This window comes from Camelina sativa, chromosome 3 (genome assembly GCF_000633955.1).
Source record: "Camelina sativa cultivar DH55 chromosome 3, Cs, whole genome shotgun sequence".
Lineage (NCBI taxonomy): Eukaryota > Viridiplantae > Streptophyta > Magnoliopsida > Brassicales > Brassicaceae > Camelina > Camelina sativa.
The window spans coordinates 4,783,869-4,795,426 of record NC_025687.1 but is presented as its reverse complement, the minus strand read 5'-3'; the positions used below and the strand labels follow the sequence as shown (position 1 = coordinate 4,795,426).

The window sequence follows — 11,558 nt, the reverse complement described above, 5'->3', positions numbered from 1 at the left end:
GTAATTTCAATGATTTTTAGTATTATCAATGGTTTGATTGTTTCTCACACAAGTCTCATTTTAAACAATAATGATTGCATTGTTTGTTTGCAGGGATCTGCACTCCATATGTTGCATTGTTTCTAGCTAAAGAGCATAAGTATGCGTGTGAGTCGAAGGTTTATTCAAGCACAAATGGAACATATGAAGTACATCATGGTTTAGATAAACATAGAGTCTGCCTTAAGAAGATGGTTTGTTCCTGCATGAAGTGGCAGATATGTGGCATCCCATGTGAACATGCCTATGCAGTCATCATCGAGAAAACACTTGTAGCCGAGAACTATGTCTGTCAATGGTTCAGGACAGCTATGTGGAGAAGAAACTACACCGAAGGCCTGGTTCCACAGAGAGGTCCAAGGTTTTGGCCTGAGACAAATGCTCCTAATGTGTGTATACCAGATGATGAANATTAAGAGATTATGCTGCTGAGATATTAGAATCTAACAAGGATTCACATGTAGAGGTTGAATGTGTGACTGATGATGGAGGGAAAGACATGTTCAATAGGTTCTATGTTTGTTTTGACAACATAAGAAGAACATGGAAAGAGACTTGTAGGCCTTTAATAGGAATGGATGGTTGCTTCCTAAAGAATAAGGTCAAGGGACAGCTTTTGGTAGCTTTAGGTAGAGATGCTAACAATGGTATTTATCCAATAGCATGGGGGGGTTGTAAAATTTGAGAACACCGACAATTGGGTTTGGTTTATGAAGTTGCTGAAGACTGACTTTGGACTAAATGATGGTGGCGGCTTCATTATGGTCTCTGATAGGCAAAAGGTAAATTATTATTATCATGGTTTGTAACTGATTTTGATTGTGTATTTTTTATGGTACCTTTAAATGATTATTCTTATTTTGTAGGGATTGATCAAAGCTGTTCAGCTGGAATTACCAAAGATGGAGCATCGAATGTGTGTACAACACATCTACGGGAACTTGAAGAAGCATCATGGAAATAAAACTCGGATGAAGCCACTTTTGTGGGATTTGGCTTGGTCTTACAATGAGACGGATTATAAGCGGCACTTGGAGAGGATCTACTGTTATGATACTGGTGTATACAATGATGTCATGAGGACAAATCCAAAAAGCTGGTGTAGGGCATTCCACAAGATTGGGAGTTATTGTGAAGATGTTGATAATAACCCCACAGAGTCTTTTAACAGCTCCATTAACAAGGCAAGGGAGAAACCATTTATTGCTATGCTAGAGACAATCAGACGACTTGCAATGGTGGGGATTGCCAGAAGGTCTGCAGAATCTTATTCTCACACAAGTAATTTCAANACAACAACCCAAATGTTATACACAAAATTAGAATAACAAATCAAATGTTATACACAAAATTAGAAAAAACAGTTACCTTATTGGCTACTGCAAACCCACACCGATAATATCTCCGGTACGGATTCGAATCGGACTTCGATGTCAAAGCCATGATTCCTTCCCCGCACCAACATCTCTTTGGCACACCGATAACCCTTCCTCTTGCACGGAAACTTGATTNCAAGCACAAATGGAACATATGAAGTACATCATGGTTTAGATAAACATAGAGTCTGCCTTAAGAAGATGGTTTGTTCCTGCATGAAGTGGCATATATGTGGCATCCCATGTGAACATGCCTATGCAGTCATCATCGAGAAAACACTTGTAGCCGAGAACTATGTCTGTCAATGGTTCAGGACAGCTATGTGGAGAAGAAACTACACCGAAGGCCTGGTTCCACAGAGAGGTCCAAGGTTTTGGCCTGAGACAAATGCTCCTAATGTGTGTATACCAGATGATGAAAATGAAGATGATGAAGATCAAGATAAAGGTAAGAAGAAAAGCCTGACAAAAAGAGGAAGAAGGGTGCCAATGAGTCGCCAACTAAGAAGAAACCAAAGGAGAAGAAAAGAATCATGCATTGCGGCATTTGTGGAGAAGCGAATCATAATTCTAGATTCCACAAGAAAGAGTTTGCCAAGGTGAATGTATTTTCCTTTTCATGGTTTCAGTTTATAGAGTTTGTTTTGGTTTACTAATGTTACAATGTTTTAATTTTTTTTTGCAGCCAAGTCAAGGGGAACCAAGTGAAGGTTCACTCACTCAAGCTTAATCAAGTAGCTAAGTAGAAATAGGGTTCTAATTTTGTGGTTGCCTTAATGTATTTTCGACCACATAGACTTGTAATTCCCTATGTCTTTTTTCTTTTGTCTCTTCTTAAAACTTGCTAGTGATGTATTTTGGTGAATGTTTTATGAACGGCTATGATCAATATCATAATTCTGAAATTTAACTTCTCATTCTCATTACCACAATAGCAACAACAAACTAACAACAATTGTCTTCATAGCAACAACAAACTAACAACAACAAACTAACAACAACACTGAATCTCTTGTTCAACCTAGTAGCTTACTGAGACCAATCATGATCATACATAAGAATACTATGATAAGCATCATTCTCTTATTGCTTGATTTGGCTTCATCCAAAGCATCTTCAACCTTCTCAAATATCTCCTTCTCCATCTTCTCATAAACCATCTTTTCCAACTCAAACCTCTCTGTTCTGATATCTTTCAGCTGCTTCTCAAGTTCAACAGTCTTTGCATCTAATGTATCTATCTCATTGACAAAAGCTTCATCAACCCATTTAAATGTGTGTTCATCGTTTCTAAGCTACAACAACCCAAATGTTATACACAAAATTAGAAAAACAAATCAAATGTTATACACAAAATTAGAAAAAACAGTTACCTTATTGGCTACTGCAAACCCACACCGATAATATCTCCGGTACGGATTCGAATCGGACTTCGATGTCAAAGCCATGATTCCTTCCCCGCACCAACATCTCTTTGGCGACCGATAACCCTTCCTCTTGCACGGAAACTTGATTCGGTGGAATTTGTTGACACATTACTCATTGTGATACTCGAACTCGTGAAAGAAGAAGCAAATTCAATAAGAAGAATCGATTATGCAAGAAGTGAAAATTGATTTTAGGTTTTGATTCTGGGTTTTATGATAAATGGGTCGGGTAGGTGGAGGAATTTGGTTCAACAATTGGTTTATTTTTGGGACATATATGGTTTGGTCTCTGGTTTAGACATTATACCGCTATAATCCAGAATCGGGGAGATATAGCTTTCGAACTTTCGACTCGGGGGGAAATTGATTTTGAACTTTTATTTCGGGGAAAAATAGACCGAGGGTAAAGAACGGACTCTATCTGGTTCGATACGATAGTTATTATGGGGAAATAGACCGTCTGCCCATAACAATGCTTTAACATTGCCGCAAAATTCATGCTCTTTAACATCTTCTTCTTTTTTACTTGACAAGTCAGAAAATCACGTTTCACTAAAACCCACAATTCTCATGCATATATAGTTTCATCTCACTTTTGTTCAAATATATATATATATATATATATAGTTTCATCTCACACTACGCATGCATCACACAAACATGATCATGCTGCCTAGCTAGGTTTAGGAAGATATATAATCCTGAGTTTGAAACACTTTTCCTTGTTTTTTAGATAACATCTTAATATATGTTGTATTCTATTATTCACCGCAATCAACATAATATTAATTGTGGAAACTTTCGATCGACCTCTATTATATGCCTATTTTGTGGCCAAAACGGTTAATCTTATTTAAAATTGTACTAAGCACTACTTTTTCAGTTTTCACACACAAACATTCGTAGGCACAAGACATATATATACGCACAGCTAGTAATACACACACGAATGAAAAGAGGACTTTAAGTAAACGACGTACCTAGAGCAAAGCCAAGAACGAAGAGTAAAATTAATTAATTAATATACGCAAAACTAAAAATGAAGAAGCAAAAGATCGCAACCGTTGTCAAAGCACTCAACTTACGGATGAAAAAAGAACCGATCAGTCTCCGATACGTGCACATCCTCGGCACCGTGGTCTTCTTCACCTCCGTCTCCTCTCTCGTCATCCTCCTCGCTCTTTACCTTAACCAACGTCTCCAAACATCACTCTTCTTGGTCGAAGAACATCACACTCTCTCTTTAAATCCACTAACTTCTCCTCGCTCTCATCCTCCTTCTCCTTCTCCTCGCAGCTCTAGTAGTGATACTACAGACGAGGAGCTGATGCGGCGAGCAGCTATGGCGCCACTCAGCGCCATCATCAACGGAACTCATCCAAAAGTTGCGTTCATGTTTTTGACAAGGTGGAATTTGCCCCTTGTCCCCTCTTTGGGAAATGTTCTTCAAAGGACACGAAGGGTTTTCTTCCATTTATGTACATACCTCACCAGAGTTCACTGAGGAGCCGCCCCAATCTTCAGTGTTTTACAAGAAACGCAACCCAAGCAAGGTATGATTATATGTATTTAATTACATTCCTTAATTAGGTTTTGTTGCCTTGTTAATTGGCTTGCAATATTGAGATAGTTTGAGAATGTATAATTGTGTAGGCAGTTGAATGGGGGAAATCGTCGATGATGGACGCAGAGAAGCGTCTTTTATCTCACGCGTTTCTAGAACCTTCCAGCGCACGCTTCATCCTCCTCTCAGAGACTTGCATCCCTCTACTCAACTTCACCACAGTCTACACTAACCTAACGCGCTCCACACGCTCTTTCCTAGGTTCGTTCGACGACCCAAGGCCCATGGAACGAGGCCGTTACACACCCAATATGCTTCCACACGTGTCGCTCTCCGATTGGCGGAAAGAAAACCACTGGTTCGAGGTCTCCCGTAGAGTCGCCGCCGAGATTGTCTCCGACCGCCGGTACTACGGCGTTTTTAAGGATCACTGTCGGCCGCCGTGCTACATCGACGAGCATTATATTCCGACCTTGGTTAACAAGATATGTCCGAAGATGAACTGGAACCGGACCGTGACGTGGGTGGATTGGTCGAGAGGTGGGTCACAGCGAGGTTCGTGAGGAAGGATATCCGGGTCGGGTTTATGGATAGGATACGGCTCGGGTTGATTTGTAGCTACGAGGGTGAGGTGACGAATGTGTGTTTTCTATTCGGGAGGAAGTTTCATGTGAGCACCCTCGAGCCTCTCATGAATATTGCTCCATATTTATTTGGACTTTAATTAAGACTTATTCAATATTTCTTTCCAAAATATAAACACAATTATTGACCAAACAATACTTTAAGTTAGGTGAGTGGCTGAATTAAACTAAGAAAACAATAAAAAAGTGGCAAAATGGTCAACTTTCTTGGAGTGCAAACCAAGTTCTGAATAAGAGAATTTTAAAATTGGATAGAGAGACACAAGTAAGCAACTGTCTTCCATTTGTAAACCTTTATCTAAACTGTCTTTCCACTTTTCTTCTATTCTTTATATTTCTTGAGGCTATAGCTATGGAGGTGGCATATACTGGAAGGATAAAAGCTAGTCGAAATGTAGGACATCAATATATTGTTGGACTCAAGAAGAGTCGATATCACTATGAAAAGTCAATAGAAGTGAATGAGAAGATGGTAGAGGAGATGCGACAACAAATGTTTCAGATCGAGAAACAACTCATAAAGAAAATAGTATGTTTGTTGTGTTAATCTTTAATTTATCTCTCTCTCTGACTAGTGACTACACATATACATTGCTATATATCTAATATTATTGCGGATCGAATTAACTAAACTGGTGAATGTTACTCCCAAGCACAGCTTGTTCGTGAACAGGACATCTCAGGACTAGAAAACAATTTGCATCATAGATGGAGAGTCATCGAGGATGACAGGCTGATGGTGAACTTTCCGAATTGCCCTAAGAAGATGGAGCTAGACAAACTAACTTTTACTAATAACGCGTATCGTGGCAAAAAGGCGGCGGCTGTTATATCATTTTCGTCCGGGGAACGAGAAATTAATATCCATGATAGAAACCGCTAGCTAATAACCCTTATTACACATATATATCCTCTGTTTTGATCTATGATTATTGATCTCAAAATGTTAAACATACATATGCATTTTAATTATTTTACTATATATGTTACAGAACCTAAAGCATCAGATGTTACACAAGCTAAGGCGCATTGCATGGATAGTGACAGACGCCTTCTTAAGATGCTGAATCCAAATAAGGATACAGAACCTGTTATTTCGCTTGCACAAGTTAAAGAACAAGTTAAGTATTGTAACCTTTTATATTTGATATTCTATACATTAGAATTGTGATTCAAAATTGAAGTGTGGGTTGTGATTAATGTGTTTTTTTTTTCGTAGAACAGATGAGGAAGTTATATTGTTCAATGAAATGGCCATATTTGAATAGCACAAGCACGAGCACAATGGATGAAGAAACATATGAGAGAAAGCTAAGGGAACTTGAATGTGAGAGAGATCAAGTGTTTGTAAATGCTCCTTCTAAAGCCTCTCTATGGAAATTATTACCTTCTACAAAGGACTTACGCAACCAGATCAAGGTCTGACCGGGTTTCTTAATTCCAAATTTGTATGTGTTTGAAAAAAAAGAAGTCTGGTTATGATTCTAACACATATTAGAACCAAAGTTAATTCGGTTTAGTTCTGATCTATCCATTACTTTCTGTAAATTATAAGGCTATGGAGGCAAAAGATGAAGAAAAGAGGAAAAAGGTATTGAAAAGAAGAAAGAAGATCGAGTCAAGGGAAAGAAAGATAAAAGAGACAGAGAATGAGATCAAGTCTATGAGAAAGATGTTAGATCGGATTCACATCAGAAAGCAGAAAGCTTTGGAAACCATTTCACATGAAAGGACTTGTTTAGAGACAATAATCACATAGTTTATTGACTTATAGTAATGTAACGTCTAATTAACACTATACAGTATTTCAAACAAAAATTCCCGTAACAATCTCTCTAATAATAAAGAGTTCCAAATTTTAATGGCACACATAAAAATAGGTTTTAAAAATAAAGATACGAAGAAGAGGGGTATATTTGAAAAATATGAAATAGTTGTGAATTCTTCTAGCTAATTTCTAAAGAAATCACTATCACCAATTCACCATCATTCATCATCACCAACTGAGAAAACGCCTCTGGATCTCGCCAGATCCCATCTTCGAACCACTTCTCGACTCACTTCTCCGGTCGAGTCGAATCTTCACTCTTTGGTCTCAAAGTTTCTTCCTTTATTTTTTGTTTCACCAATGGCGACCTTTATCAATCTCGAGGATTCCCCAATGTTTCAGAAACAGGTACAAAGCTTTTGTGTATAATTAATTATTACCTTCTGGGGATTCCAAAATTCAGAGATTTTTTTTTTTTTTTTTTTTTTTTNTATAAATTGTGTGACTTTATCACCTAAATTGTTGTCTTGCCTCTCTTTCTCATTGATTCAATCAGGTTTGTTCATTGGAGGGGACAGCTGATGAGCTTAAAGATCGTTGTCAGAAGCTACACAAAGGTGTTAAGAAGTTTATGTATGTCAATATCTACCCTTTTCTTTCTACCTTCTTTTAATCTTTCTGTGGACATAAATAAGATGTCAAGAACATTTTCTCAAAGTGGAAGTTGGATTTTTTGGTACCATTTTGTCTCTTCTCGTAATTGGCAAATACTGTTTTTCCATTTTCATGTAAATCTTCGATTATTGTATGTTGTTGGCTTTATGACTTGCTTTCTTTTCCAATTCAAAATTTTCTGGCATCGCATTATTTTGTTGCTACTCCACTTTTGTCGTTTGTATCTACGTGGCCAGGCGTGTTATCAGTGCCTGACATGTATTGCATTACTTTTCTTTTTGTAGGGCAAGTTTGGGAGAGGCATCCAAAGGAGAAAGTGCCTTTGCAGATTGTCTGGAAGCATTTGGTGCTGGGCATGATGATCCTATCGGTCTTTCAATTGGAGGTTACTGATTTTGCATTCAACTCTGTGTTTTTGCTATTTTGATGAATTATGAGTCTATCTATCTGCCTATGATTTATTCCTTTCATTAGTGATAAGTGACTGAGTGATGCAAATATTCTCTGGTTGCTATGGATTATATTCTCGTGGGATTAAACTATTCAACACGTAACACAATTTTAGTAGTGAAGTTGAGCCTTACTGTGTTTCTTAGTTGAGTGTACCTTATTGGACATCTAAACAAATAGGAAATTATTCACCAAGGTATGTTAGTTCAAGATTTCTGGAAGCTTTCAGAACTTCTAGCATGTGGTTGCCTTAACGTGATATCGTAAAGAATGGGATTTTTAGCTTTCATAGACTATCATGTTTCTTATTATTGATTGTTAGCAAGTTAAGTAGATTGATTTTGTTTACTAAGACAGAGTCTACTGAAGCCGCTCTTACTTGGCTTATGATATATTTCTTCTTAGCTTAATACATCATCTAAGTTATGTTTGTTCTCATCATTGGCTTTTGTAACCTACGTTCTAGAATTTCTAAGAACTTTAAATGTCTTGTTTCTAACCTATTTGATTGTTAATCTTTTAAATGACACCAGGTCCAGTGATATCCAAATTCATAAATACTCTTCGAGAGCTTTCTTCTTATAAGGAGTTTCTTTGCTCACAGGTATGCTCACTGTATCTTGTGAACAAATAATAAATGCCAGCAAAGACTAACAGATGCCTATCATCATTGAGAGCATATTTTTGTTTGGTACTTTAAATGAAGATTTGGTTAGTGTAGTGGTCTTTGTTGATTCAAGGATTCGTATCTTGATATTTTGCCTGAAAATATTTGTTTGAGTTACTAACTTACTAATTAACTCTGTGGAAAGGGGGGATGTAAAAGTAGAATAGTTTGTTTAAAATGCCAAATATGTAGTTGATTTTAGTGCAAATGCCTTAACTCTTTATATAACAGTTGTGGTACTTTATGGGAAAAAATTTCTAGGTGGAGCATGTGTTGCTTGAGAGGTTGATGAACTTTATTAATGTTGATCTACAAGAAGCTAAGGTATTCGTTTTCTCTTCTTAGTCTGACTTTGATCAATAATTTCTTAGTCTTGCACCACAACTACATATCGAAAACTATTCCGGTCACATTCTAATCAGTAATCAACCCTATGCCGTTTCTACCCTTTGTAGGAGTCTCGGCATCGATTTGATAAAGCTGCTCATTCGTACGATCAGGTACATGGTTATAGAGTCTATAGCTCTCTTAATTTCTTGTGCTTGCAGTTGTACGCACGTTTTCTTCGCCTAATTAAAATCTGTTTTGTAGGTTGGTGTTGCCACCACAATAATGCACAGAACTTAAACATTGCATGATATTCTTCATCTGAACTGGTGTGATGAGTTTTCTTATCTGCTTGTAGTCGCGTGAGAAGTTTGTGTCTTTAAAGAAGAATACAAAAGGAGAAATTGTTGCAGAGTTGGAAGAGGTAGAACATTTGATTCTTATGTATATCTTTTTGTTTGTTTCTGTTCGTGGCTACTAAGAAAAAGTGAAGCCAAAAATCGCGCCTAAGCACATATATAATAAGTAGATGTTGTCGTTTCTTAATTTATTTACCATGCGGTGTGCTTTTTTCCCCCAGCATGTTAACTTACCTGTGCCGTCATATTTGAATGACAGGATCTGGAGAACTCAAAGTCAACATTTGAGAAGAGCCGTTTCAATCTAGTATGCTGATTCTAGTAACCGAAGCCATTGTTATTTACTTTCGACATATCTACTTTGAAGTAAATTTTTGCATTGGTTGAAGAATGCAGGTAAATTCATTGATGACTATTGAAGCTAAAAAGAAGTATGAGTTTTTAGAATCCATAAGTGCAATTATGGATGCCCATCTGAGATATTTTAAACTTGTAAGATATCTAATTTTCCATTTTGAATATTTACCATGTAAGACCCGACTAAGTTTGACATTTGTGATTGTGGCCCTTAATTTGATCTCTTTGTGTTTCAGGGATATGACTTGTTGAATCAACTGGAACCATTTATTCATCAGGTACAAACTTGTACTCAACTTGATGTCTCAATATTTTAGGTGGGCAGGACAAATCGTGAGCTTCTATAGTTTCCAGAGGCAATTTGAATTTGCAAATGGGGGATGTATATTGTTAGGTTAGATACATTGAGGTCTTGAAATCCATTCGTGCTGACTTGTGATTGTTCTTCTTACAGATATTAACATTTGCTCAACAATCAAAAGAACAGTCTAAGATTGAACAAGATCGACTAGCAAGACGCATTCAAGAATTCAGGACACAATCTGAATTAGACAGCCAACAGCTAGCCGCTAACGCAGAACCCTCTGGTGTTAACGGAAACCGTGTTGGTGGAACCATCCCTTATAAAAATACCGAAACAAGTTTAACAGCAGACAAGGAAGTACGCGTTTCTGATTTCATTCTTGCGCAATTTATGTTTTGCATTTTGTTTCCCATAGCTCTTTTGTGTTTGCTTTGTTCTCATGAAAGTGTTTTATAAGTGTTTTCTTCTCACCAGAGGGGGATAGGTTAAGGTAGGATATGAGTGTTAAGAAGATGGAACTGTCCTTATACTGGATTTAGATGCTTAACTCTTGCATGTTTCTGTCTTTTACTGTCTGTGTCAGTTACCTTATAGCGCTTACAAAAAAATTCCTAGCCTCTTGTGCGCCAGTGTGATTATACAACATATAGAGACTCGTTTTTTAATTATTATTTGACACTAAAATTCCCAGCCCAGCTGAATTTGTTATTGTCTTACAGAGTTCCTTTTTGTACGATGCAGGTAATTAAACAGGGTTATTTATTAAAGCGTTCATCAAGTTTGAGAACTGATTGGAAAAGAAAGTTTTTTGTCCTTGATAGTCATGGTTCTATGTACTATTATAGAAGTAATGGTAATAAATCAATGGTACGTACGCACTCTTTTTCCTGCCTCATTTCCATGAGAGACGTCCATAAGGTCTTTCCAATTTGGTCATTCGTTCTACATGCTAATTGTTACATTTCGTAAATCTCACTGATTGTTTCATGAATCCTTCTTTTCCCCTGAAATGAATAATTCATTTGTTATGAAATAGTGGGACAATANTTATTTACTTTCGACATATCTACTTTGAAGTAAATTTTTGCATTGGTTGAAGAATGCAGGTAAATTCATTGATGACTATTGAAGCTAAAAAGAAGTATGAGTTTTTAGAATCCATAAGTGCAATTATGGATGCCCATCTGAGATATTTTAAACTTGTAAGATATCTAATTTTCCATTTTGAATATTTACCATGTAAGACCCGACTAAGTTTGACATTTGTGATTGTGGCCCTTAATTTGATCTCTTTGTGTTTCAGGGATATGACTTGTTGAATCAACTGGAACCATTTATTCATCAGGTACAAACTTGTACTCAACTTGATGTCTCAATATTTTAGGTGGGCAGGACAAATCGTGAGCTTCTATAGTTTCCAGAGGCAATTTGAATTTGCAAATGGGGGATGTATATTGTTAGGTTAGATACATTGAGGTCTTGAAATCCATTCGTGCTGACTTGTGATTGTTCTTCTTACAGATATTAACATTTGCTCAACAATCAAAAGAACAGTCTAAGATTGAACAAGATCGACTAGCAAGACGCATTCAAGAATTCAG

General features: G+C 37.0%; 3 protein-coding genes, 1 long non-coding RNA gene and 1 pseudogene across 5 annotated transcripts in view; 4 read left to right on the top strand and 1 right to left on the bottom strand.

Moving 5' to 3' along the window:
* LOC104769541 (uncharacterized protein At4g04775-like) lies at positions 2,316 to 2,874 on the bottom strand. The gene is made up of 2 exons (XM_010493774.1): positions 2,789 to 2,874; positions 2,316 to 2,710 (listed from the first exon to the last, which is right to left on the bottom strand). The coding sequence occupies exons 1-2, from the start codon at positions 2,861 to 2,863 to the stop codon at positions 2,432 to 2,434; spliced, it is 354 nt and encodes a 117-aa protein (XP_010492076.1). The 5' UTR covers positions 2,864 to 2,874; the 3' UTR covers positions 2,316 to 2,431.
* Positions 3,872 to 5,130, top strand: LOC104778668 (annotated as a pseudogene).
* On the top strand, positions 5,348 to 7,063 carry LOC104769511 (rac guanine nucleotide exchange factor JJ-like). Of its 2 annotated transcripts, XM_019243388.1 has the most exons (6): positions 5,348 to 5,579; positions 5,709 to 5,928; positions 6,043 to 6,170; positions 6,275 to 6,469; positions 6,606 to 6,828; positions 6,931 to 7,063. In XM_019243388.1, exons 1-5 carry the CDS (start codon positions 5,403 to 5,405, stop codon positions 6,807 to 6,809), a joined length of 924 nt encoding a protein of 307 aa, XP_019098933.1. In that variant the 5' UTR covers positions 5,348 to 5,402; the 3' UTR covers positions 6,810 to 6,828; positions 6,931 to 7,063. The 2 variants fall into 2 exon arrangements, with proteins under 2 accessions (XP_019098933.1, XP_010492043.1); XM_010493741.2 differs by lacking the exon at positions 6,931 to 7,063 and having other exon boundaries at positions 6,606 to 6,917.
* Positions 7,099 to 11,558, top strand: part of LOC104769521 (ADP-ribosylation factor GTPase-activating protein AGD4-like) — a 12,220-nt gene continuing 7,760 nt past the window's right edge. The window contains exons 1-12 of the mRNA XM_010493751.2: positions 7,099 to 7,226; positions 7,375 to 7,451; positions 7,778 to 7,878; positions 8,477 to 8,547; positions 8,872 to 8,934; positions 9,066 to 9,110; positions 9,296 to 9,361; positions 9,556 to 9,603; positions 9,693 to 9,788; positions 9,890 to 9,931; positions 10,108 to 10,314; positions 10,699 to 10,824. Of these exons, the coding sequence (XP_010492053.1) occupies positions 7,179 to 7,226; positions 7,375 to 7,451; positions 7,778 to 7,878; positions 8,477 to 8,547; positions 8,872 to 8,934; positions 9,066 to 9,110; positions 9,296 to 9,361; positions 9,556 to 9,603; positions 9,693 to 9,788; positions 9,890 to 9,931; positions 10,108 to 10,314; positions 10,699 to 10,824 (990 nt within the window). The 5' untranslated portion in view covers positions 7,099 to 7,178. The remainder of the gene's footprint in view (positions 7,227 to 7,374; positions 7,452 to 7,777; positions 7,879 to 8,476; positions 8,548 to 8,871; positions 8,935 to 9,065; positions 9,111 to 9,295; positions 9,362 to 9,555; positions 9,604 to 9,692; positions 9,789 to 9,889; positions 9,932 to 10,107; positions 10,315 to 10,698; positions 10,825 to 11,558) is intronic.
* LOC109132200 lies at positions 11,027 to 11,558 on the top strand. The gene is made up of 3 exons (XR_002037468.1): positions 11,027 to 11,159; positions 11,261 to 11,302; positions 11,479 to 11,558. It is a non-coding gene; the product is annotated as an uncharacterized LOC109132200 (long non-coding RNA).

Excerpts from the sequence above, each read along its gene's own strand:
- LOC104769541 (XM_010493774.1), bottom strand. The coding sequence starts at position 2,863 with ATGGCTTTGACATCGAAGTCCGATTCGAATCCGTACCGGAGATATTAT. Across the intron at positions 2,711-2,788 it reads GGTTTGCAGTAGCCAATAAG|CTTAGAAACGATGAACACAC; the intron begins GTAACTGTTTTT and ends GGGTTGTTGTAG.
- LOC104769511 (XM_019243388.1), top strand. The coding sequence starts at position 5,403 with ATGGAGGTGGCATATACTGGAAGGATAAAAGCTAGTCGAAATGTAGGA. Across the intron at positions 5,580-5,708 it reads AACAACTCATAAAGAAAATA|CTTGTTCGTGAACAGGACAT; the intron begins GTATGTTTGTTG and ends TCCCAAGCACAG. Across the intron at positions 6,171-6,274 it reads TTGCACAAGTTAAAGAACAA|ATGAGGAAGTTATATTGTTC; the intron begins GTTAAGTATTGT and ends TTCGTAGAACAG.